At 43.7% G+C, this 26,845-nt stretch overlaps 1 protein-coding gene across 1 annotated transcript in view; it reads left to right on the top strand.

Annotated features, from left to right (window-relative positions):
* Nucleotides 1-26,845, top strand: part of ADAMTS16 (ADAM metallopeptidase with thrombospondin type 1 motif 16) — a 975,864-nt gene that overhangs the window by 448,719 nt on the left and 500,300 nt on the right. The window contains exon 10 of the mRNA XM_086965269.1: nt 5,723-5,876. Coding sequence (XP_086821395.1) covers nt 5,723-5,876 — 154 coding nt within the window. The remainder of the gene's footprint in view (nt 1-5,722; nt 5,877-26,845) is intronic.

Here is a 26,845-nt window from a genome sequence, read left to right on the forward strand (position 1 = left end):
CGTGTTTACTTGATTGCAAGCATGAACATTTTTTGTCCATAACTCTTGCTGGATATTATTTTTTTCGTTCCACAATAATTTCCTCAAGTTATTGTTGGTGCTTTTAAGTTGCATTTGAATTTCCTCTTTATTCGAAAGCCTGGTTAGCTGCTTCCACAGTCTATTACGGATCCGCCTGACTTTTTTGATCGTGTGTGGGAGATTAATATTAGTATCTCTTTTTTCCATTTTAATCTGTTGTGTTTTTCTGCTACAAGAAGTAACATCATTTGGAAGGACTATTTCCTGCGTGAAATGTTCCCACTGCTTAATTGCAGACTGCATAATATGTTCTTTGAAGCAATCTTTAATTAATTCTTGTGCCTTTTTTTTCATGTCATCTTTATTATCAGTCTTCCTTATGAGTTTCCTATAGTTGATAGTACAGGTCCGGCCTTGTGTAGTTAGATAATTTTGATGTTTCGAGCATGCCAGTTTTATTTCTACTATTTGTTGGCTATGATCACTATCTTGCACCTTCTTTAAGCAATAGGAAACATTTTTATCAAAAATGTTTATAGATATCATTGTATAGTCTATTCTTGATTTTGATTTTTGTGTTTGGAATCACCAACCTGCAGGTATATCGGTTGAGAACCTGCCATTTAATACTCTTAGTCCCAGTGCTTCCACATCAATTAAGAGTTTTTTCCGATTGGATTATGCTTAGTATTTATGTCGAGACCCAGTGTTTGTTCGGGAATTGACCATTGGTGATTTTGGGACTGTATAAAATCATCCTGTGTTAATGTATTAACAGATTTATATTAAAGTCACCTGTAACGATAAAGTTAACAGTTGGGTCATCTATTATTTGTTCCAATAAAAATCCTGTTAGAGCAGCACTTATATTCTTCCTTGATGAGTGCTTTGGTGGAATATATATATTGATTAATATTAACGTTTTCATGTTTTCTTCCTCACTTGTTACATATTTTAACTTCACTGCTTGGATGTTTGAATTATTTGTGACCAATTGTTCATGTTCAATTCTCAAATTAATCAAAATAAATGTTGCCAATGCTCCACATGGACGACCAAATTTGCAATATCTAATTGCAGGCACATAGTATCCTTTGTACCCTTGTAGCATAAATGGGTCTGTTTCCCATGTCTCCTGCAGAAATATTATTTGATAGTGGTTTGACAAAGTATCTATTCGAGCATTTTTTATTTTTTTACATAATCCGTTTATGTTCTATGAACATACTCCTATCCATAGCTGATCCTCATTCACTTCTTCTAATTTATATTGCGATCTATCCTGTCACTGTTCATGTTATGCTGTCCTAATCCAATTTTCATTAATTTGTTTTGTTTCTACAAATTTGATTTCCTCCATAGCTTTTTCATCATCCTGATGTGTATTACCCAAGGGGCTTTTTAATATTGAATACACTGAATTGTTCTTTCTCACTTTAGAGTTTTTTATAGGGAATTCTTCCATTGTAAACGGAGTCGGGTAAGGCTTGGAGGCCGGTTGAGTAATTTTTGTCCCCCAGCCTTGAAAAACTTCTTGTGCCTGCAGGATTTGGTTCACTAAGGAAACTGTATTTGCGGTTAGGAGTGTTCACGGTTGGCTGCCTTCCGGGTTTTGTACAAACCCCACAGATTCAATATGTCTTGTTGTCACTTTTTCTAATGAGGGTACTGATTTCATCAGCTGAAGAATATTACCTCTATTCAAGATATCGTTGTTACCTCGTGAATCGTATAATTGTGTAAGAATTATTTGAGCAGTCTTCTTTAAAGGCAACGATTCTTTCTTTTTGTCATCACAAGTTTGATGGTCCTTAAAAGTAATATGCTTAACTTGACCGACTTTTGTAATAATTAGTTCTTCTTTACTATGTTTGTAGTCTTTATTGTTGATCTCTTTTTTTGATGTTACAGTGTTAGTCATAGATTCATCTATCCGCTGTTCTTTGAGATCTGGATGTTTTTTTTGTTGTGACAGACTCCAGTTTAAACTGAGAGGGTTATTTTGATCTTGTTGAATTGTTCTCTGTAGTCTTTGACTTGAGCGATTTTCATGTCCATTTAATAAGGTATTGGACTCTACCAAAGTCAGATAATTCTTTTTTTCCATCGGGTTACTTTGGATATCACTTAAGTGGCTCCTAATAACACTTCCGTTTCCTTTTTGACCACATGTTTCTTTTTTTTTCTTGTTCTTTCTTATCCTTAGTTTGCTTTGGGACCAGTTGTAGATCCATAGTGTCTGCTAACGTAGATGTGTTAGTTGTATGTAGTTTGTAGTCTGTCAGGTATTTTCCCGACTTTGTAAAAATATCATAGTATTTTCCATTATTTTCCGCTGTTTTTGACGCCTGAGTCCTCAGTACCTCACTATTTTGTATTTCTAATTCCTCCTGAGTCAGTCCTTCATGTCTCATTTCTATAGGTCTTTCCAAATTAGAATATACTTTTACTGTATTTTCATTCTTTACCTTATTTCTCGCCTTGTGAATTATTTTCCTTTGTCTCTTTGTTATTTTGTAAACTTGATGATTTTCCTTATCTGTATTTATCCTTTCATGTGCCTCTTGTGTAGTTTCTGGTACCAATTCAATTTCCACATTCGGGTCTTTTCCTTTTTCCGTTTGGTTCAATTTGTTCTCTTCTACAGGTTCCAATAGATTTTTTCCCAAATTTCTCATTTCGTTATTATGATCTTCGTGTTTATTACACAGAGAGTTACATATCTCCTCTTTTTTGTTGTCATATTTTTTGTGTACTAAGTCTTTAACATCTTCCAATATGGTGTTTACTACATCTGGGATAGTCGAAAGTTTATTTATGATAGGTTCACAAGTACATTCGAAGTAGTTGAAAGCTGCATCTTTTTGGGCTTTGTTAATCAAGTTATTTAACTCGGCCAGTTTTCGGTCTATTCCGGTGACTGCGTTGGCCATTACTCCAAGTATTTCAATTTGGGTATCCATTTTGTTTGACTGGTATGTCACTGCCTCTAATGTTAATGTTGATGTTTGATAAAATATATCCCATGTAAATCCTAGATCTTGATTTTCTGTATTTTTGGGATTTTGGTCGAATTGTATCTTACTATTAGTAGGATGGGTTTTAATATCAGTTTCATCAGTGTGATGATCTCTTTCCAACTTTTTAGTTTTTGCAGAGTTATCATAATTACCTATACAATCTGCTTTAAGCTCACCTTGGTCTCTACTTTCCGCATTTATTCCCTTTGAGATGGCACACTCTGAATTTACATAATTCACATCCCCGTCTTTTTCCTCGATATTAAAAAGTTTTGGAGTGACACAATCCTGATTTTCATATATTAGTTCACTGTCTTTTTTTCCGGATTTTTTTATTGGTGTGGTTGGTACTACGACCGTATTTGTTGTGTCCATATTAATTGCATTTACTAGTTCCTGCTTTTTCTTTATTTCAACTTTAACTTCTAGTGGGATTGGGATTTCTGCAACTATTGAGCCTATTAAGTTTTCGGGTAGTTGTGAATTTTGTGTTGACGCTTTCATCTCATTTTTAGCCATAATCATTCCTTCCATTTGCGTTAGCTTTACTGGGCTGTGATCTTTTAGGTCCCCTCTTTGATCCATAATTTCGCACAATAAGTCTTTAGGTTGCGTATTGCTAATATTATTATATTCCTGGTCCGATTTGAATATTTTGTTTTTTTTCCGTCAAAAATGTTTATTGGTTTGATTGGGACCTGTAATCGGTTTTTGACTATATCTGATTACATTGACATAAGTGCTCCTGCTGGATCTACCAAAAAAATCGAATTTCTGTGGTATTTTTGTCGATCTTTCGAACATCCGTGCTATTGGTGAGATTAAAGTTTGGTTTGGTCCGTTTATCTGTGCTTTTGCCTTGTTTTGCACCTTAGGTGCTTGGGTTTTTCGTGCCCATCTCGTCTGGGGACCTACTGTTCTTTCCTTCCCTGAACGCATCCCCAATGTATTGTTAGTTTGTATGTTTGTAAAATAATTTTTGTATCACTCATTGTAGTAGTTAGTGACTTTCAGTTTCCCTTGCAATGTCCTGTTTGAGCCCAGGAGGTAGTCATCCAGAGGGTGCGAATCTACAGTTGACTCCGGTTGCCCCCTGGACCCACACCGCCGTAGCACCCCCCCCAATAGGTTGCCGCCACTTGCCCCAGCCTGTATGATTGTTTCCGCTGTGAGCCCGGATCCCGTCACAAGATTTATTACCAATGCCTATTCCAGTACCAATGCCGCTATCACCAGGCCGCCCAGAACCGTGGCTAAGGGCAGCACAGCACAGCACAGTACAAGTAGCAGTGTAATATCCAACAGGCAAATGACACTGTACCGGGGCTACCAGGCTACCGCAGGAATATAAAGCACCTGCCGTCGGGGACTAACAATGGATGGCCTTAGGTGTGATGCAGTTGGTTAGTTGGACAAACACAGCCCACTATGCTGGTATTAGATCTCTTTAATTATGTGGCCCCCCTAGCTCCGGCCTCTAGGCGCCTCTATGCGCTTTTTTTCTGCAATTTACGTGTTACGAGGGTTACGTGGCTCCCAGCACAATTACCAAACTGTAGTTCAATCGAATCTGAGCGCTGCTCCAGCTCCGGCTCATTTAATTTCTCAGTGTTTTCGAATTTTGGTGGAGGGGCTCAAATCTCGAGGCTAAGGATCACCCTCACTGCCCGCTTCCTCCGCACCTCTTGCACAGGCCAGGACAGGGGCAGCGCCTCTGCCACCTTGCTTCCTTGCTTCGCCGCTGCCTCGTCCTACCTCAACCATGCCTCGTATGCTAAGTGCACAACTGAACACCACACACGGCCCACAGGATCACCCTCGCCGCCCGCCGCCTCTTCTCCTCCACTGCGTTCTGTTACTCAAGGTTTTCAATGGGAGAAGGCGGGTCTGAGGGAGCTGCCGCTTGCTGCCGCTTGCTCTTCCAGCTGCTACTGACCGCTCCCCGCAGGCAACAGGTACCGGAGCCGTGTCCAATATGCAGATGTGACTCTCTCGGGCCTCAGAGTATGGGGCTCAGGGTTCAGGGCTCGGGCTCGGCACTCTCTGCCTCGGCACGAGCCCAGATTCACCCGTCAACCCGTCAGCTCCACTCCGCTCTGTGCTCCATGCATCGGGCCGCTTCAGCGTCTCTCCCGACTCGATGCTCGCTGTGCTGCTCAATAGCGCCACCACTCGCCCATGTAACTTCAACTTCTTCTACACTAGGCCGTACAGCCATCTGCGCCACCGTCTTCCCAAATTAATGTGAGATAAAATCATTTTATTCACTCCTTGCATTCCGATATGTTACAGAAGTCGAGGTAAATAACTCTGCGTGTTTTTAACCTGCCTGCTTCTAACCCGCATGGTCATATAAAAGGTGTTTTATAACATGTATGTTCTGTACTGTAGCTCACACCATACGAAATGTAATGACATGCTACGTAACCCTGTGGTATTCATACCTACATGCCTATGTATTATCCGTTATGCAAAGTACTGATCAACTTCAACTGTATAGTGTTTACTGTATCATTTTGTGCACAGTCTCCACCCCATCACCTCGGTGTTTTCTACCTTTCCTACTGTATATTTATTTAGTTTACCACTTTCTATCTTTGGTTGTAAAATTTTGTAAATTACTTTAAAGTTAAAAAAAATGATGACTTTCAATACTTCCATTTGTCTTGTCTCTCTTCCAGCACGGCTCAAGCAGTGTGCCTTGTTGATGACCCTCAGCCTGGAAAAGAATATAAGTTTCCTGAAAATCTTCCAGGAGAGCTGTATGATGCCAACACACAGTGCAAGTGGCAATTTGGGGAGAAGGCTAAATTGTGCATGCTGGACTTTAAAAAGGCAAGTCATACATACACCATGCTATCTGTTTGTAATTTATGTTTATTTTACTTTTGCATTTGGCGTTATATGCTTTGTGGCTACCAACACTACAGGACGGGATGATATCCCAATGTGTTTTTGGGCATTGGCGAAGTGGTTGACTATTGTGTAAAGATAATCTTGCACAGTAAAGTATTCCCTAATAGTGCAACTTATATCATCTCATTGCTCGAGGGCCCTCTCTGGAGGTTCAATCATAATTTACTTCTGCCTTATCGCTGGCCCCTCTACAGCACTATTAAGGGCAAAAGCAATGAAGAAAAACCTAACTTAAAAGCACAAGGAATACAAAAAAAACTTCCACCCTCGCCAACCCATGTTCTGACAGTCACTTTACCAAACCCATCCTCGACTTCATGAGGGAAGACATCTTATCCAAACCAGACCAACACAATAGAGCAATGTCCTCCCTCTTTGATTTATTTGCATTCTTTGATACTGTTATTGTATGCTCCTTAAATACCACATTGGTTTCAGAATTTTGGTAATATTTTAAACCCTGGAAGGGAAAATGCCATTAGCCTCCCATGTCCAGATGATTGTCACAGTATAGGAACATACGAGGCCTTGAGAGACATGATAGATATTACTGAAGTAAATGCCGCATTAGGTGCAGCCTGGCAGGGAAGGTCCCTGGGCCTGATGGGGTCCCCTTGGGCCTCTTTATAGAAAATGAAGCACTCAGGGCGTCCATTTTAACAAAGGTTTTTAAAGCAGCAATTAAAGGAGACCTAATCCCATCATGGTCTGAAGCCACAGTTGTCCCATTGTTTAAGAAGGGGAATTGGAAGTCCCTGGCTTGTTATTGTCCCATATCCCTCCTGGATAGCTCACTAAACATTTGGGGAAGGGTTATGGATGTAAATCTTGAAGCCTGGCTCTTGGGGAATCAGTCTCTATCAAATGCCCAGTATGACTTCCGTCCAGGTGTCGGCACTGTGGAGCAGTGCCTTAACCTGCAATTGACAATGGGGAAGTATATCAAAGCAAGGAGATGCTCCTTTCACCTTGTGTTCATGGACCTCTCCTCTGCCTTTGGCTTGGTCAATAGAAGAAAGTTGTGGGCCTGTATGACCAGGATGGGGACTGAAACAGGTCTAATTGGGCTCCTACAAAGAAAGCATTGGGACACCAATATTAGAGTTAGATTTGGTAAAGATGGGGAACTTACAGAAAACATTATGTCACACTTAGGGGGGAGACAAAGGTGTTTTCCTGTCTCCTCTCCTATTCCTCATCTATATCAATGATTTACCACCCCACCTAACAAGAATAAGGAAGAATCTCCCTAGAATTAAAGCAAGAGCCCTGTCCGTGGTGTTGTATGTAGACAATGTCGTATTAATGGTGAAAACCGATAGTGGTCTCCAGCTTGTTTTAAATGGATTTTACAATTTTACAGGGGGGTTCTATCTTAAAACAAACTTTCCAAAATCTTTTGTAATGAGCCTAGGCCCAAGAAATGTGAAAACTAGTATTTCAATTATATGGGCCTCTTTTTTTTATCAAAGCCTAACCTGGCAGAGCCTACGTCAATCTTGGGCTGCTCCTACTCAAAGAGCTGTGGCTGCAGTGTTCTCATTTGTGAGAAGGCTGGGTCACAAACCAGTCAAGGAACTGACAGAGATTTATCGGAGCTAATGTGTCATGTGGCGACATATGGTGCAGGGGTCTGGAGCTATAGAGGTCCTGGGTCAATTCAGCAGGTAGAAAATACGTTTCTTTGTAGGCTGCTGGCCACTCCCCAGTCATGCCCTGCTTTTATGTGCCTTTCACAGCTGGGCCTATCACCTGTAGGTGACAGGATTAAGTTGCCACCACTACTTTTATGGCTAAGGATTTGCGGGAACCCTGATACCCATGTCTCAATGGACATACTGGAGGATTGTCTTTCTCTGGACAATGCTCTCACCAAACCCGGTCTCAAATGTATAAGAAAAGAAATACCAAGAGCTGGGTCTGCATGATTATGTAGAAAAACCTGCAAGTAATGACTCCATGGCTATTTTCCGGATAAAGGAGCCTTATCAGTACATGCACGCCGAGCCCGCCAAGCGGAATTGATAAACTGCTTGTGAGTCGCTCTTACAATGCAATCAACTTGACACATGGGTGTGAGCCTTACCTTTCCTGGTTCCTGAATGGGAACCTCAGATTTTATTTAACAAGTCTGTGATTAAGCCTATTGCACCTGATAGTTGCTTTTCCTCGGAACATAGTCTGGGGAAAACCACTGTCTAGATGCCTGTGCAAAAACACTGACACTCAAAGCACATTTCACTTTATTGTACTTTGCGCTCTAGATGCTCATCCTAGGAAGAGATTTCTGTCCCCTATTTTTCGTTCCTTTAATACAAACTCCTATAAGGAGGCTTTTGGGAGATTGCATAGGCTGGTGAATGATAAAATGTGCATGGCAGTGGTAAATTGTGTTCACCTTTCCCAGGGGTTGGAAAGAAATATGGCTCAATGTAATATCTTTATCCTTTCATATCAGTATTTTAAAATGTGACCCCGTTTTTACTTTTTTACGTTTTTAATAGTTAATTTGAGACCCACAGGACTTTTGAAAATATATTTTTTATGAATTCAATTCTCGGCATGTCTTCTATGTTGTGTGTTTCACGAAACTAACTGTATGTATCCCCTGTCCTCTGAAGTTTTTTGAACTCTGTAATTGTTATATATTTATGAAACGTTTTTAACATCGGTATTTTTATGACCATGATTGGCCAAATAACATTTTTTGATTGACCGCCTGAAATCCCACAATGCCTCCTTTCACCCCATGCCAAAACACACAAATCTACCTCATACTCATTAGTCAGAGCTTACTTTGAGCCGGTGGTAGCAGATGGGGTCCACCAGCACTAACTTTTGGGGACCAGTACTTATTTATACTCATTAAACTCTGACCCAGAGCAAGAGAGAGAAAAACATGAAAGCATGAAAATGGAAGAGATAGCCAGAAAAACAATGACTAAACGAGAAAGAATGGATGCAAAAGAACATGCAAGAGTGAGGATGGCAGGGACTGTATGGTGGTGAAAGAAAGAGGCAGCAGGTGGATTGAAGAGTATGCAGCTGTGGTATTCAGCATCTCATTTAGTTGTATGGCATTTTTATTTTTATTTTTTATCTTTGGCATTGTTCAATATAGAGGGCTAAAGATACCAGGCCAGCTATTGGGTCTGGGATCTTGGGTATTTAGGAAATAATGTCTTAAAGCCTCTATACAAAACGTATTTGTATGTGTTACTATCACTTGGTATTAAAATGAGGATCTTACCAATTCTCTAGACCCTTGCCAATTTCCCAGTAGCTCATGATGTAGAGATCAGCAGCTGAACTGATGTTTGGACAAAACTTTGACCAGCACTAGACATTAGCCCTAACTGTCCAAAAGACAGTCTTCTTTCATAGTCATGTTTGGGGCCCATATTAGTGATTTTCCTTCTAGAATCATCATGAGGAAAGCTCCTAAGATGTATCAGAGGTGTATCTCAAAAACGACGGTTCATAAAATGCAAAATGTACTGCATCTGGAAACCTTGAATCTCTTTTGGCTTCTTCTGAACCATATTTCTCAGGCATTTCAGAGCAAGGTGTATTAGCACGGATTCCAGGCAGTACAGTTCTGTCCCAGCAAAAGTCAGGGTTAGATGAAAACTAGGTGCAGGGAATACCATACCTTATGGGTTCACAGTACTAGACCTGGGTCACAGGCGTTTTATGGCAACGAAAAGAGTGGGCAATTGCTCGCATCCCCATCCCTTTAAAGCCCCCCCCCCCCCCCTGGAAAAATTCATTTTCTCTATCTTACCTCTGTTTCTATATTTGAACATTTCTATTTCCTGCCTACCTATGACCCTGACCCTGTCTCTCTTTATCCAGTGCCTTCTTTTCTTAACCCCTTCGGTGCTCATGACGAGCTCAACTCGTCGTGAGGCACAGTGCTCGTGTGCTCATGACGAGCTGAGCTTGTCATGTTGTCGTCATGTCGTACTGTTGTGCCAGTTGGGCTAGAGCTCGGGTGCTGAGGGACATTGGCAACCCCTAATGCAAGAGGGGGCAATGTGTGGAGTAAGGTTGGTAATCCTTACCTGGATTAAGCCATTGTCAATTGGGGAGGCCATTGTGCTGACACAAGCAGGCCTGAGCTCCAGCTGAAGATCAGAACTGGAGCAATCTACCCCCACATGTGGTAAGGATCAGACGAACTTACCATCTCACCGGAGGAGGTGTCATAGATGCTCAGCCATTGTCCCTGCAGAGCCATGATTATTACTCACCATAGCAGCCGCTGCTACTCTCTGCAGAGACTCGGGTCGTCCCATCCTTGCAGGATCATGTAAGACTGATCAAAGTGCCAGAAGCTCCTGGGTAACTTGTTCTGCTACATTGTACATCAGACTCTGAAACACTTTTGACTTTTATTAGAGTTGTTTGGGACTCCTGAGACTCGGACTACTAGTGGGGCTTAACCTGAATGTCGCCTATAGTGGTTAATGGGAATGGGTAATAACCTTTACTGCTAGCAAGAGGAAATTGGGACGCGAGGACCTGCCTATGGAACACTAAAGCTCTGACCTTAGGGGGCTGTTCGTATTGTTTGTGTAAGCCGAATTTCATTTTTGTGTTTGGATATAAATACTCCTTTCTTCATAAAAGCAAGTATTTTACTGGAAAATCATGTGTTGCTGCTGTTGAACATATTTTGAGTTGGGAGTCTGTTATCACCTCCCTGTTTCTACCTCCCCCCAAGAAGCCCTAGAGTGCTTAACCCGTGTTACCACTGAGAATCAAGTGTTAAAGTGGTACCTGGCCCTGTTGCTCATAAACCATGGTAGCTTAGACTCAGGACATCAGGAGTACAAGGCTACAACCCCCACGGTTGGGACCAATAGCTTTTGCTTGCTCCGTTACCCTCTCAAAGGGTTATGACAGAATTCCTTTTGATTAGCTCTCCATCCTTGCCTCCGTGACTTGCTTCCACTAAATGACAATTGTTATATCTGTCATTTTTGGCATGTTTTTCTCCTATCTTTTTGATTCTGACCTACTGTTTTTGACCGTGTGTTGCATTTTGTTTTTGCTGGTTTTAGAACTCTGTGCAGTTTATCACTGCTGACCAATGCTGAAGTGCCTGTATAAATAGTGATTTTGATTGGTATCCATGATTGGCACATTTGATTTACTGGTTAGACCATAGTAAAGTGCACTGTGTGTCCCCAGGTCCTGTAATTCAAATGCTACTAGTGGGGCTGCAGCGCTGATTGTGCCACCCACCTGAGTAGCCCTGCAACCGTATCTCAGACCTGCCACTGCAATGTGCGTGTGGGCAGTTTTAAACTGCTGTGGTGACTTGGCAAATGCACCCAGTTGCCAGGGCCAAATCTTCCCTTTTCAACATGTAAGGCACCCACAAAATAGCCCAGTGGGCAGGGTGTGTGTATTTGAAAGACAGGACATATACTGGACATATATAGGTTACCAGTGAAGCTGCTTTATACCCTCTTACAAGTGTAACTTCCAATTGGGAAGAAATAAAGATTTGGAGATTGGGGTCCCTGAACTCACTATATAAAAATAATTCTTTTAGTGAAGTTGGTTTTTAAATGGGTGTTTGAAAATGCCACTTTGAGAAATTGGGTATTTTTTGCTTTCCCATTCTGTGCCTCTGCCTGGATGTGGAATTCACATCTGGTTTGGACTGACAATTGGGCTGTTTGTGCATTTACTCTAGACAGTCATCCAAAGGGAGCTGAGGTGAGCCCTGCATATCCTGATGGCCCATCACCAGACTTATGGGTCTTTGTGAGCTAGAGTGATGGGAGGAGTTGTCACTGACACCTGAATAGGGCTGTGCCTATCCTCACACAAAGCTGTTTCCACTCCCCTATAGTGTGTCCGGAGCCATGTCAGGGAACAACAGGGTCTTGAGCACTACGAAGATTTTCTTTTGAAGTGTGTCAACTTCAAAGGCAGCCACTGGTATAAGTACTGAAGCTGTGACATGATATCTTCAGAACACTTCTGGATTAAGAGGACATTCTGTCAAGAAGAATAGCTGGAGAAGCTGTCAGGAGGGACTACACTTTGGCTGTGTGCTTTGCTGTGTTGGCCTGCTGCTAGCTGTGTCTGTCTTGGGCAGTGAAAAAACTAGAGTTTGCTTTCTTCATTCTGCTTGCCAAGGTTCTTCAGGGGCTTATGTGTGCTTGACTCATGTTAAGAAGTCTCAGGGCAATCAAAGACATCCTCTGTAGCCCCTGGGCTCCTCTGCTGGGAGTTCTGACCTGCCAATTTGTGCTGATTCCAGTTCTGGACCCTTGGAGGAGGCCTTGCTGTAAAGAAAGGAAGAAAGTACATGCATCGACTCTCAGAGCCTGATTTACCTGATGCAGCACCGCCATGCGGTTGAAAAACCAATGCATCACCATGGTGCAGCCTGAAGAATTGACGCAGCGCCTGCCATGGTGCTGAAAGATCGCCTCAGCCAGAGTCCTGAGCACTGTGTCTACGACGTCTGAGGCACCCGTTCCGACTTCGACACAGGCCCTGATGTGCTGCTGAAGAAATCAACGCAACACCTGCCACGCGGCTGGAAAATCATTGTAGTACCTGTTTCGGCGTTGCTGTTTTGACCCTGAGCATCCGGAGGTCCGACTCATTGCACCAGTGCGCCAAGTTCTTCTTTGACATAGTCCAGCACTAAGGAACCGAGGCCACATGTCTGGAGATTTATGTATCACCTCCACTCGCAATAAGGAATCAATGCATCACCTCCCCTGACAGCAAGGAATCTACGCATCATCTCTCCTGCGCAGTAGTAAGGAATCAATGCATCACTTCCCCTAGCAGTAAGGAATCAATGCACTCCCTCACCTGGGAGTAAGGAACCGACGCATCACTTTGCTTTTCCAGTGCCTCACCTCTCCTGCCCCTGTTTTCATCTTTGATTTTGACGCATCCTAGCTACTCTGTGATAAAAGTGAAGCATCCATAGTTTCCTATGGACTGAACTGTTTTGAACCTTTCAAAAGTGATATCTTGATGTGTGTATGTTGGATTTTTGTCATTTTGGTCTTGCTTTATTCTGATAAAGATTGGTTCTTTTTCTATACTGGTGTGGTGTCCATTTGTAGTGTTTTCACTGTGTTACGTTGTGTATTTTGTACACATGCTTTACACATTGCCTCTGAGATAAGAGTGGCTGCTCGTGCCAAGCTACTAAACGGGTGAGCAGGGCTTATCTTAGCTGCGTGAGCCCCTTACCCTGACTAGAATAAGGGCCCCTACTTAGACAGGGTGCAAGCCACTACCAACTAGAAACCCCATTTCTAACACCAATGGCAATACTTTTCTTTCTCTCTGTGTTTTGAGAACATGGGGTCATTATGAAGGGGCATCTTCTCCAACCTTGTGTTGTGCTTATGTGTCCCTACGTGCCACCTATGACCGATGTACTGACTTAGCCTTTTCACTAATCGGTGTAATCTACAGTCATCATTTCATGCTCCCCATATGCCAGCTCTCATCTTTTTAAAGAGGGTCAAACTTCGAATCACCTCCTTCAGAATGACAACCTCTGGATTTTTATTGTAACTGCTGTGTCCCAAACTTAATGGCAACTTTACGAGAGCAGAATTCAGCTATACCAGCAGATTGTCTGAAGCCAAAACCTTCAAAGAGTGGACATGAGCATCAAGGAATACTGATTTTGCCTATCAGAATTAGCAATTTACATCCCTAAATTACCCCTGTGAACACCCTACCTATGTGCAAAGAAAGTCATTAGAATGATGCCAGTGAGTTTACTTTGGAAAGTTTTTTTGCTCCTTGCTGTACCCTTGATAGCACAGCGTCCCGGCTCAAATGACGTCCCTGGAGTGAAAAGAGAATAACCTACAGCACAGTATGTTTTTGTAAAACATATTAAGTACCCCCGGGGCATTTCTGTGAGTGCATGGACAGCGTCTGGCAGGATCGTTCTGAATGTTAGGCTATTCCCACCCACACACTCTGTTTCCACTTAGCTGGTACTTCTCCTGAGATGTCAACACCCTGTTGAGAGGCTTGACCCTGGACATCAAAATGTGAACTTCCAGGGCTGTTGTGAAACGTGATAGGCCCAGTTGCATGGATACCACTGCTGTAACTGGGGCGCCACCGCCCTGAATAGCCCCTCCCTGCATTACCTCCTTACACAGCTGTTGCAGGTCGGTGTGTGGAATTATTTGGAAAGTGAAAACTGAACATACTGATTTGATTATCAAGTCGTTAAACGGCCCAACCTGCGAAATAAAATCTCCTCAACCAAGTAATTGTCTCCAGGCCTATCTGCCCCCTCTAGGGCCATGTTACAAAGCAAGAGTGAATGGCGTGCTGGGTATTTTACTGATTATGTGATAAGGCTCAAAGTGCTACAACTATTTTGATTAGTCCGTTTAGACAAAACAACATAATTATGTTAAGGTTGCACCGTGGTCCTCCTAGTAGCTCATATGCCTCTCCTCAGGCATTCAGTCGTACTCTTGTTCCCCATGAATAAGCATCTCCGCGGAACATAATGTGATTACCACCAGGGGCGCTATTGCTCAGCAGCAGGGACATAACTGCGCAGCGCATGGGGCAGAGATAATCAGCAGAGAAGGCTTAACATATTTGGGTCGAGGGCATACATTAGGGGCTCTGGGCATGTTTAACCATCACCAGGTACCATTGCTGGGCTGCTCACGGGCCTAATAGAGCTGCACCCGGGGTATATTTAAACTATAGAGGCATATACTAGGGATAAACAAGAGGCACGTGAGTGAGCTGCATCATGGTACCTTTTATAGTAGTAACAGGGGCATAACTTAGCATCTTCAAGGGCTCTCAAAATGTTTTGCTTAAAGTGAGCAGCTATTAGGATGTGAAGACCTGGAACTGTATTTTTGCCTTGTGGGCACACAAGCTTTTGTACCCCCTTTTTGTGACCCAGTGCACTTCCTGCATACCGAAAGGTTCAGAAATTCTTGCCCAAGGCCTTCTTTTATGCTTGGGCAAGGTCTAGGGGATGTGACCTTGTTGGGCCCATGCAAGTGGGAGAATATCTTGTTTCCCTCTTTGGTGGCAAAGGGACAAACAGGTTGTCTTTGGAGCAGCACTTCATGGGTGCCACTTAGACAGTGGCACAGTTAGTGTGCTGCCCTTCTGGAAGAGGATCTGGGTGCTCCAGAGACTATCCATGAACCTCCATTCACATGTGTGTATTCCCACTAAGGACTCACCGGTATGTGGGGGATCTCAGCTCTCTCTCTTCAAATTAATGTAGCCAGTTTTTCATGACTGTGATGTTGTCCTCTGCTTAGACACACGTTTACTTCTGGATAGTGCATATTTTTTTAGAAGCAGGTACATGGCCGTGTCTCTGCTGAAAAAATGATTCTCCTTGACGTGTTATTCGTTCATGTTACACCCAAAGACTGCATCAAAGCAAAGAGGTTCACATAGTTGCGAGGCCTAGTACCTACAAGTACAGTGGCACTGTCCCTTACAGCAGAACAGGGTAAAAATACAACACACTTCACAGAATGAGGGAGGCGCTGGTATCTGGTACGCTAATATTTGCAATGGCTGTGAGAGAGCGCAATTTGAATATAAAGTATATCGTAGCCATATCTAGACGCATATGTTATAAACACAAGAATGAAACGCATACCGTAATGTAAAATTGACGATTATAGCATAAAGGTCAACTAACGTGATAACATGGTATAGGAAATGTAAATGTATTCACGTGTTAAACATGCATTAGATTTAGAAGTCCCGTACACATAATGAGTAAACATAGAAATGTGTAGAAATGCTTAAGAAATGTAGAACGTGCACAGTAGAATTCGTGTACGTGTGTAACTTTATATGGAAAGACGTAGAGAGATGTAACGTGGATAAATGTATAAGAGAACTTACATAACGATGTAACCTAGGAGAATGCATAAGTTATACTCTACGCAGTCATATTCTGTGTATTATATATTCTATGTAAAATGTATTCAAGTATAGTTAAAACTTCTTGCTAAAGTACGAATATATAAATGTATGTTAAAGGTTACACTGTGTAGAGGGGTTTTAGGAATGCTGGAAGAGTTTAGGTCATTTGTGATTATAACCCGACTGACCAAGAGTTCGAAGGAGCATAGTCAAATGGATGTAATTTAGAGGGCTTGTAAAAGTCGTAAATAGCTTGATGTGGACGTGAGAGCCAAGAAGTCTAGCACTTGTTAGATTTAAGGTGACAATGCCGGACGGAGCTTATTGCTCGAACGTGAGGAGAGACACTTTTGAATGTGAACTATGTTTTGACAAGAGCATTCACAGGATCTAGAAGGTTAAAGAGTTACAGGTATAAGTTAAAGACTTGTCTAAGTTCATATGACATTTGATCCAAAAGAGTCAGTAAGAGTCGCCAATGAGATGATGAAGGTGACAACTAAGGAGAAAGGTCAACTTAAGGAACGACGCAAGGAATGGACCAATGGAAGAAGCAGGAAGCTGACATCATCGGGGAAAGTCCGTGGTGGGCGTCAAGGGGCGTTCCACCCACACTGTGATTGTGTATTTTAGGGACAGCACCCCGGGGAGGAGGAAGCAATGAGGAGGTAGCCATTAGCAGAGCAATTAGCATTAGGCTAAGGCGAGAGCGAAGGCAAGGGTAGATGCCTTGAGCAGATGCGCTGAGAGATGAGAGAGCAAGGGAGCAGTAGGCCGAGGACCCTTAGAGAGAGCGGATGGGTAGGCAGATAGGGTACTGCTTCTGAAACTTAAGATTCCTTTAGAGGCTAAGAGAGTTTGAACTTCTTTGGAAGTCAAACTGCTGACACCTTTTTAGGGAAGAAACTTGCGAAGTAGGGATGTCACGTAGCATAGAGTAGGGACAGTTTTAACTTGGTTATTTTATCTTACTGCAGGAGACGCAGAAGGAACCACTTCACATCAAAGCTTAAGTTGCTGATATTGTAACTGATTTTGTATTTTGTATACTTTGAGATTTTATCCTGAGTGGATTGTATTGCATTCAAAATTACTTCATATAAAACTCTTAAACTTCATCAGTTGTAAGTGGTTCTTCAGAGTGGCGTCAGTTAATGGGGTTTGTCTAACCTATGCGGGGGTTGTCTTTTACTCAATGACAGATACAACTCGGTCCGAAATTGACGAATGAGATAAATTATTAAATTGATCATAATCATAAATTGATATCAAAATCTCATTCCCTGCAGTTGGTAGCAGAGTATGATGGTTATCTTCTTGAGGAAGACGACCTAGGCCAGGTTAGTTTACCCCAAGGTCCCTAGTCAACGACGACCAGAAGAAGAATTGCAGCTGGAGACGGTGCTGACGGTGCGTCGAGAGAAAAGCAGCAGAGTCGGTCGAGAGTGAGTATAAGGGTCATGCGTTGTAAGATTGCGGTGTTTCATGTTGTTCCTGTGTTATAATGTCAAGCGGAGTTGAATGCCTGTAGTGTGATTGGGGGAAGGTTGTGAGCGCGCGCAACCGGATGAAATCTTATGTCCAGAGGACTTAAGTGGTTCGGGTGTATCGAACACCCAGAGTAATTTGTCTACCATTGAAAGGGGGTCATGAGGTACCATTGATTTCCCGACAGACCGATGATAGGGGGAGCGTATGAGTGAGTGAATGAGTAACGGACGCTGGTCGTACGTTTACTGTGTGTAAGTAACCTATCAGTTGAGGCAAGTGTCCGACCGTAAGAGGAAAGACGCTGTGCCAGTTGAGGTAGCAATTACAGTTAGACTGTGGCCGTACAGTCAGAGAAAAGTGATCGCTTGGACGGAAGTAGTCATTTTTTTCAGTGTATGAACGAAAACGCGTGTGAGATCGTGAGACGAGTTGAGAAACGAGGGAAGCTGCTGAAGAAGAGACAAGTGACGTCAGCGTAGAACCGCGCTGAGATTGGTCGGTCAGCGTAGAACCGTGCTGAGATAGGCGGTTAAGCGAGAGTCGCACAGGGATTGGTGGTAGTCATCAAGACGTAAATAAGGAGGAGAATTAGCAAGGATCAAAATGAAGTGTTTCAAGGGTTTAGGAAAAATCTTTAAAAGGAAAAGGAGAAATTTATATGCCGGAGAAGAAGCTCCACCAGAGGGCACACCAGCTTATTATATGGCAGTAAATGTAGGCTTACACTCGATACTGTGGATTTCCGAGTGGCACAGGCTAACTGAAGGGCATAAAGAACTGGCGTTTCCGAGATTTGGAACATTTAAACTAGATGTGTTGAACCAGCTGAAAGCGACAATGCTTTCAACAAGACCTCTACCGAGGCCAACACAATTTGAAGCACTTGGTGTGTGGTTTAGAACAGCACACGAAAGGGGCGTAAAGAGGCGCCAAGAGAGAGTGAGACGATCAGTTAAGGCAGTACAGGATGCCAAATGGGATGAAGAAGCTAAGAAATGGAGAGTACAAAAGATAGAAGCGGACAAACTGTTCACCATGATAGAGGCTACGGGAGAAAGGAAACCTCTAGAACAAGAAGATGAGGAAAGCGAGTCGGAGGAGGATCTAATAGAGAGGTTATTAACAGATAGACCACCTCCATACAGCGGTGAACTTGCGAGTCCCATATTACCGCAAACAGACGGAGCTAGGTGGGGGGAATATAAATCGATCCCAGTAACAGAGTGGGACGCTAACAAGACTGAGGAAATACCCCAAACTAGTTCTGAACAGAGAGTAGTGGGAAGATTTGTGGTCCAGAAGGTGCCAGAGACGCAATGCGCTAGGTCGTACCAAATGCCGGACGCCTTGCAGGTTCCGGTTACCATAGGCCCTATTGTGTCAATCTACAACCCAGAAGGGGTCCAGCAGGAGGAACAGGCACGATGGGACAGTGAAAGAGCAGAAGTGGAGAATAGGAATGCCACAATGAATCCCCAAAGGCAAATACTAGCACCGAGAAGTCGGAGTACCCCATTAGATTCTGCAACGGGTCCCAGGATAGAACAGGGAGGTCAAAGAGGGCCAATGGATTTGAGAGGTCCTAAACCGAAGTCTTTTAAGGAGTTAAGAGAATATTTGAAAGAATGGGAAACTGTCGAAGAGGCTCGGGGTAGGAGTTTAGAAACGGGACCTGAGTGGAGAGAAGAGGACAACAGGATTCTCTCTCATTGTGGAGCTGGCGAAAGCAGCCCCGAGTGGGAGAGAGGAAGTCAAGAGAGCAGAAGAGATACTTGTCCTATCATTAGCGGCAATAGACAAATGTGCGATGACAGGAGCGCAGGGTGTGGCGAAGTGCCTCGTGTCACCTTCAGTGAAGGGGAACGTAGGACACAGGAGTACCGGAATACCTTTAGGTGCACACACCATGCCCCAGGTGAAGATGCGAGACACTGGAGTCACGGAAACATGGAGAGTCGCGAAGCGTCTCGACATGCATCCGGCGATAGTGGACGGTGTCAGGAGAGCATAGGGAGTCGCGAAACGTCTCGCCATCCATCCGGTGATCGCGCAAGAGATCACGGGAACATGGAGGGCCGTGAAGGACCTTATCGTTTATTAAGTGACACCAGACAACAAGCGAGTTACAGTGGGTTAGAACAGAACGGTGGATCCTATCTCACATCTGGAGAAACCGAGCCGAAAAGTCGGAACGTAGGGTTGGGGGACGGAGCATTATTCCACCATACCCCACGTGAAGATGGAAAGGCTTGGGATCTAGAGGGGTGGGAACGAAGAGAAGGAAGGAAGACTCCTCATAACCCACCTGTGCTCAGGCGTAGGGCGCATAGTGGAGGTGAGAGGGATATGAGAGAACAACACAGAACTGAAATGCTGAAAGCTGAAATAAAAGCAAAACGGCTTGACGTAATGAGTTTGAAGTCAGACTTAGATGAAATGATTGATGGCACAGTGGCACTAGAGAGATTAGATTTATATACACCAGACGAAATATTGTTCTTATCCAAGGATATTACTCGGAGGGCGAGGTCAGCTCATGAGAACCTATCTAATTTGGCAAACAGGTATATGGTAGACCTGTCGCGAACTAAGGCTTTACAGAGCAACCATAGGCCAACCTGCACAGATCGGGATCTGGATGAGCGTAGAACGATCGCGCTGAAGGTACACATAAGGGAATTGATCGTAAGTATCAGAATATGGAGAGATCTGGATAGATGGGAGGAAAGATGGTCCAAGAAGGGCTCTGTTAGACGGAGTACACTTGGGAAGTCCCAGGACGTAGATTTGATGAGAATGGAAGCCTTCCCTTTGCGAGAAATCGCGAATGGAAGCTACGTTCACGTGCCCTGGAGTAGGGGGGATTTGGCGGCATTTACCAATTCCTTCCCAAAGCTTAGAGACAATCCCGTCGAGTGGTACAAACAGGTAGAAAGATTCGTGAAGATCTCGAAGGTACTGTGGATCGATTTGAACACACTGTTCGATATCGTAGTACCCGGAGATTTGTGGACGGCGTGCAAGCTTAGTGTTGAATGGCCAAATTGTGAGCCTCCGAGAGATACCCGGACGAATGGTCCATCAGTTAGAGTCATGGAAAAATACGAGAGAGTAATAACATGGCTAAAAGAGAAAGTGCCGGTGCAAGACATAGACTGGGTTAAGATAGATCGAACTACTCAGGAACCGAAAGAGACAGTTCATGAGTTCTATGAGAGATTACTGAAAGCATTCAAGCAGTACAGCGGGTTAGATGTAATGGATCCTAAGGACATTGGACAGTTTGTTTCAAAGTTTGTCCTCGGATTGAGACCAGAAATATGCCTAATGATCCAACAGCATCTGATCTGTTGGCAGAACAAACCTTTAGATGAAATTCTGAGGTATGCAAGGTACTGCAGTGACGAGATAGACTCTAAGGCAAAGAAGCTTAAAGAAAAGTTAATGCTAGTGCAAATGCAAGCTGCTGGAAAGGATAAACCGCGGCAACAGGGAACAGGAACGCAGGCGAAGAAACAGAATAATCAGAGCAGGGATGAGGAAGAAAGACCGAGACCGAGAATGGATATCGCGACACTGAAAAAGACGACGAGATGCCATCAGTGTAATGAGGTGGGACACTGGCGACGCGAGTGTCCTTACAACGTTGAGTCAGGAGAATTAGAGCAGGAGGAGGAAGCGGTTCAGAACAACGTGGTTAAGGGAGCCACAGTCCCGAAGGGCAAGTTTGTCAAAGGGGGGACTCAGACTCCTCGAGCCCCGTTTCCTCAACCACCTCGCATCTCAAACGGAGGGAAAACCTACAGACAGATGCCATTGTTTGTAGGAGGAGAGGAATGCTACTACGTTGATCCACTTACAGGGCAGCGGGCGAATAGGGAGGAAGATTGTACTCTAGGAGCCGCCTTGGAAGTAGATCAGAGAGGACCATACGTAGAGGCTGAAATAGCGGGATGTCCTACAACCTTTTTGGTGGATACGGGGGCCACTCGATCCACGTTGAGATCCGCGGTAGTCCCAGGTCTGCCAATATCAGGAGAAATGGTTCAGGTGGTAGGAGTCGCGAACAAAAGGATGACGAATTCCCTGACCGAACCAGTGTCAGTAAGGATAGGGAATTACAGTGACGAACATCAGTTTGTGATCTGCGATTCTAGTCCTGTGTGCTTACTAGGGAGAGATTTGCTGTGTAAACTGAACTGCACGATACATTGTACACCAGAAGGAGTAGAAGTGCAGACTAATGACGAGGATGCTGATTTTAAAGTCGTAAACTCAAAAGACTGTGTGGAACTATATCCTACCTTAACAGTGGAGGAGCTTCCACAGGACTTGAGGGAGAAAGTCTCAGCTGAGGTATGGGATTTTACTGGGGAAGAAATAGGATTAATCAAAGGAGTAGAACCGGTAAAAATCTTGGTAAGACCCCATGCTGAGTATCCAAGAACACCACAGTATAAGCTAACGCCAGAGACGATTGCAGGAATAAAACCTGTGATCGAATCCATGATTAAACAGGGAATACTGAAGGAGATCGTGGGTAGTCCATGTAACTCCCCGATCATGGGTTTGCAGAAGCCTAGTGGAAAATACAGGATAGTGCAGGATCTTCGAAAGATTAATAACATTGTTGTCTCATGTTGTCCAGTGGTACCGAATCCATCAGTGATATTATTTCAGATACCGTTCCAAGCTGAATGGTTTACTGTGATAGATTTGTGCCAGGCTTTCTTTTCGATACCGTTAGATGAAGAGAGCCAGTATCTTTTCGCTTTTAAGCTGGAAGATCGCGTCTTAACATGGTGTCGTATCCCTCAGGGGTATACAGAAAGCCCGTCGATCTTTAACCAGTTATTGAAACGAAATCTTGAGAGTCTAGTACTGCCCAAGAATTCAGTTCTGGTTCAGTACATAGACGACCTCCTAGTTGCGTCAGAAACTGAGGAAGCTTGCAGAGAAGACACCATCACCTTGTTAAATCACTTGGCCGAGAACGGACACAAGGTGTCTCCAAGTAAATTGCAATATTGTAAGACTGAGGTGCAATACTTGGGCCATAGGATTGAAAAGGGAAAGCGGAAGGTGTCTCCAGACAGAATAGAGGCGATTATGAAAATGAACGCGCCTACGACCCAAAGAGAAGTCAGGATGTTTCTAGGCATGGTTGGTTATTGTCGACAGTGGATAGCAAACTTTTCACTGAAGGCTAAACCGTTATTGCAACTGACGCACAAAGGAGTAAGTGATCCGGTACCATGGGACAAAGATTGTTTGATGGCATTTTTGCAGCTGAGGGAGGACTTATGTCGCGCCCCGGCTTTGGGAATGCCAGATTACACCAAACCTTTTTTGCTTTACTGCTGCGAGAGAGAGGGATGCGCTTTAGCGGTATTAGCTCAGATCCACGGAGATGCGCGCAGGCCAGTGGCGTATTTTTCGGCTACACTAGATCCAGTAGCCGCAGCGTTGCCCGGATGTCTCAAATCCGTAGCTGCAACGGGTGTCAGCATTGAGAGATCGGAGAGTGTAGTAATGGGACACCAGTTAGTGGTGTATGTACCGCATTCTGTGGAATTGTTAATGACCAGGACGAAGACTCAGCATCTGACGAATAGCAGGCTCACACGCTACGAGCAAATCATACTGGCGGCCGAGAATGTGACCCTAAAGAGATGCTCTGTCTTGAATCCTGCAACTTTGATGCCACTTCCGAATGAAGTGGACGATGAAAATTGTACAGATCATGACTGCCTCGATGTGACTGAACTATGTACCAAACCAAGACCTGATATCGTAGATGAGCCATTGACAGATCCAGACGAAATTTTTTTCGTTGATGGTTCATGCGTAAGAAACGATGTCGGTCAGCTGAGAGCAGCTTATGCAGTATGCACGATTACCAGAGTTATAGAAGCCGCTTGCCTGGAAGGAGTACACTCCGCACAGGTAGCTGAAATTGTCGCTTTGACTCGTGCTTGCTTAGCAGGCGACAAACTTCGAGTCACCATATACACCGATAGCCAGTATGGTTTCGGGGTAGTTCATGATTACGGGCAGTTATGGTCTCAAAGAGGTTACATGACCTCCTCGGGTTCTCCCATTAGGAATGGAGAATTCGTGAGACTTCTGTTAGAGGCTTTGCAAAAACCTATGGCCATAGCTGTGGTCAAATGTGTTGCGCATACAAAAAATGTTGATTTTGTATCACTAGGAAACAGATATGCTGATGAAGTAGCGCGTTATTGCGCAGAGCAGGGATATTCTCACACTGATGTAAAAGTGGGGGGAATCCAGGAAAGAACTGAATTGACAATGTTACTAGATACTGTAGATACATGGGATGAATTAAGAGCAGTACAAGAAAATGCACCAGATGACGAGAAAAGGAGCTGGGAAACAGCAGGTTGCGGAAAAAGTGAGATGAATTTTTGGGTTTCTGCCGACGGAAGGGCAGTATTACCAAATGAACTTGTTAGTCCAATGGCAAGGAAATTGCATGGATCTGCACACATAGGAAGAGATGCTATGGTGAGAGTATTCAGACAGACGTGGTTCAACCCTAAGTTTAGAGTAGCGGCAGAAGCAGTGTGTCAGCGATGTACGATCTGTCAGCAACTAAATGTGGGAAAGAGAACACCAGTTACATTGAGTCACATTGGGAGGTCTGGGGGGCCTTTCAATAGGATGCAGATTGACTTCATAGAAATGCCTCCGTGCAACAGACTCAGATACGTTTTAGTGATTGTCTGCATATTTTCTAGATGGGTTGAGGCTTACCCTACACGTAGGTGCGATACACTTACAGTAGCAAAATTGTTACTTAGAGAGTTGATACCGAGGTTTGGGGTGCCATCCTCTTTGGAATCGGACAGAGGAACTCATTTTAATAGCGAAGTGGTGAAGATGCTGTGTTCAGCTTTGAATATCGATCAGAAGTTACACTGCAGCTATCGACCAGAAGCTTCAGGGATTGTAGAACAAATTAACAGTACCATCAAGTCCAGACTGGCTAAAGTTTGTTCATCGACATCCCTGAGTTGGCCAGACGCACTTCCAGTAGTTCTTATGAGCATACGTAGCACACCTGATAGAAGGACAGGCCTCTCTCCACACGAAGTGCTAATGGGGAGAGCTATGAGGTTGCCATCGGTTCCGACTGCAGCGCTAGTGAACATCACAGACGATTTGATCTTGGACTACTGCAAGGGACTATCTGATGCCGTTAATTCTGTGTCCCTCCAGGTCCAGGCTGCAGAGGTTCCATCAGCACAAGACTTATGCCATGACCTGAGTCCAGGAGACTGGGTCCTGGTGAAGAAGCACGTCAGGAAGAACTGCTTAGACGTGCGTTGGCGAGGACCATTTCAAGTCATACTTGTAACGAATACCGCAGTGAAGTGTGGAGGTCTGCCAAACTGGATACATGCCTCACACACCCGAAGAGTGCCAACACCTCCAGAAGAAACAGCTCCTCTCTCGGATGAAAATCCGGCGGGAAGCGGAGAAGCCATAGAGGGGGAAAGCCAAGCTGTGGAGGTGATCGAAGAAACTGAAACTGTGTTGGAACAGGACGACGAAGGTCAGGACACTAGTGGGACCGAAGTCGCCTCAGGAGAAGAAAGTAATTGGGAGTCCGACACAGATATCGAGCAGACTGAGAGTGACCAAGAGACAGGTCCTAGAACAAGGAGTAGCGAAGCCAGTTGGCCGGAGAGAAGGAAAAGGCCAAGTACGAAAGAAAAGAAAGAAAGAACTCTTGCTCCGATCGCTGAAGAATCGGATCAGGAGGAAGGAACGACAGACTCAGGAACGGAGAGTCCACGAAGATCGAGAAGGGTACGTGTGCCCTGCAGAAGGTACGCCACCCCAGAGTGGACTTATCTAGCAGATGTATTGGGGACAGAAATCTGGGAGAGTGAAGGGCGTGAAAGTAATCGATCTCGATCCATTTGTGGCAGTGGAGATATGGATGTTGGCGCCTGGACTCGAGACTGAGGGGTTACTGACTTTCACACTTCCCATACCCCCACGTTTGAGTCAAATTCAAGACCTAGTACTAAAAAGATTACAATTTCCAACAGTTGGTCAGCAAATGTCAGAAGAAGAAGAAAAAGTTATTCGCTTTGAATTATTGATAATTGTTGTGAAAGCTGCAGGTCCGAAAATCATAGTTGATGCATAAAAAGGACTTTTGTATATATGTTATAAAGAAGAAGATAACCTAGCGCCGAGTGGAAAGAAGAATAAAATTAGGGATTGCATTTAGAGGACGGAGAAGGGCTAGGGTTGTCTGCTGCTAAGAGAGAAAGGGCAATTTTGTGAAAAAGAGACTTTATAGATAAAAGCACTTTAAAGACTGAGAAAGCAACCAAGCAACCAAAGACTGGAAAGGACACTATTTGCTGGAGAACGAGGTACGCTGTTTTGATGACATGGAGAACGGCAACCCAAACAGAAAAGCTAGATGTATAGTAGGTACACTTATAGCGGTAGTGATATTTCTCATAATTACAGTAGTGACAATATCTTACATAATAGGACAGGAGAAAGATAAAGAAATAGCAAATGTAAAAACTGTAACGACTTTGAAACCTGCTCTTGTGGGGAAGAACGAAGAGAGCAATGTTATACGTGAAAAGGCGTTACTTGCGGATGAAGCTCGTAGATTACATGTAGACGAGTCACAGGGAAATTTCAGGTCAAACGCATACGCTAAACTGTTATATGAATATATCGATGCCATGGAGGCCAAAGATTGCTACGTTTGTATGCAATTGCCGGCTTCTGTAGACGAAGGCATTAGATATCACCATCTCCCATTGACTTATGGGATAACATGTAGTTTACTGCTTAGCATATTTTATGGTAGAGAAGGATTTGAGTACTACTTTTCAAATTATGATTCGGTACTGCCTGAAGTTCCGAATTATAAGCAAATGAATAAGTGGGACTATTATAAAAAGGAGGATAGACTGGCTAAATTCTTTCTTCCTTGGGATACCCTAGATACATCATATGCACGTAGAAATAATCTGACTTGCAAAGTGTCAGAGGTAGAGAAAAGGTTTATTGCACAAGTAGATGACCGATACAGAAGGCAGAAGATTCTAAAAATGTCAGGACAATGGAAAATAGACTGGACAGAAGAAGAGAAGGCACATAAAAAGAAAGGTAGCAATGGTCCAATAGCATTGGATAGAACGCAGAAGGGAAAGTTATGCTTAGCTCGAAGCAAGACATATTATGAGAGTGAATTTGTAGGTGAAGTTAGTTGCGAGCACTCTTTTAAACTAGAGTACTATACGAAAGATTTTATGAAAGGGATGCAAGCTATTCCGAATGTGTATTTTGTATGTGGGAGAAATGCCTATGTAAAAGTACCCGACAATTGGTATGGTTCGTGTTACTTGGCAATTGTCTTCCCCAAAATATATCATGCAAAGGATTTGGCGATAATAGAA

The sequence above is a fragment of the Lissotriton vulgaris genome, chromosome 4_1 (genome assembly GCF_964263255.1).
Source record: "Lissotriton vulgaris chromosome 4_1, aLisVul1.2, whole genome shotgun sequence".
Classification (NCBI taxonomy): Eukaryota; Metazoa; Chordata; class Amphibia; order Caudata; family Salamandridae; genus Lissotriton; species Lissotriton vulgaris.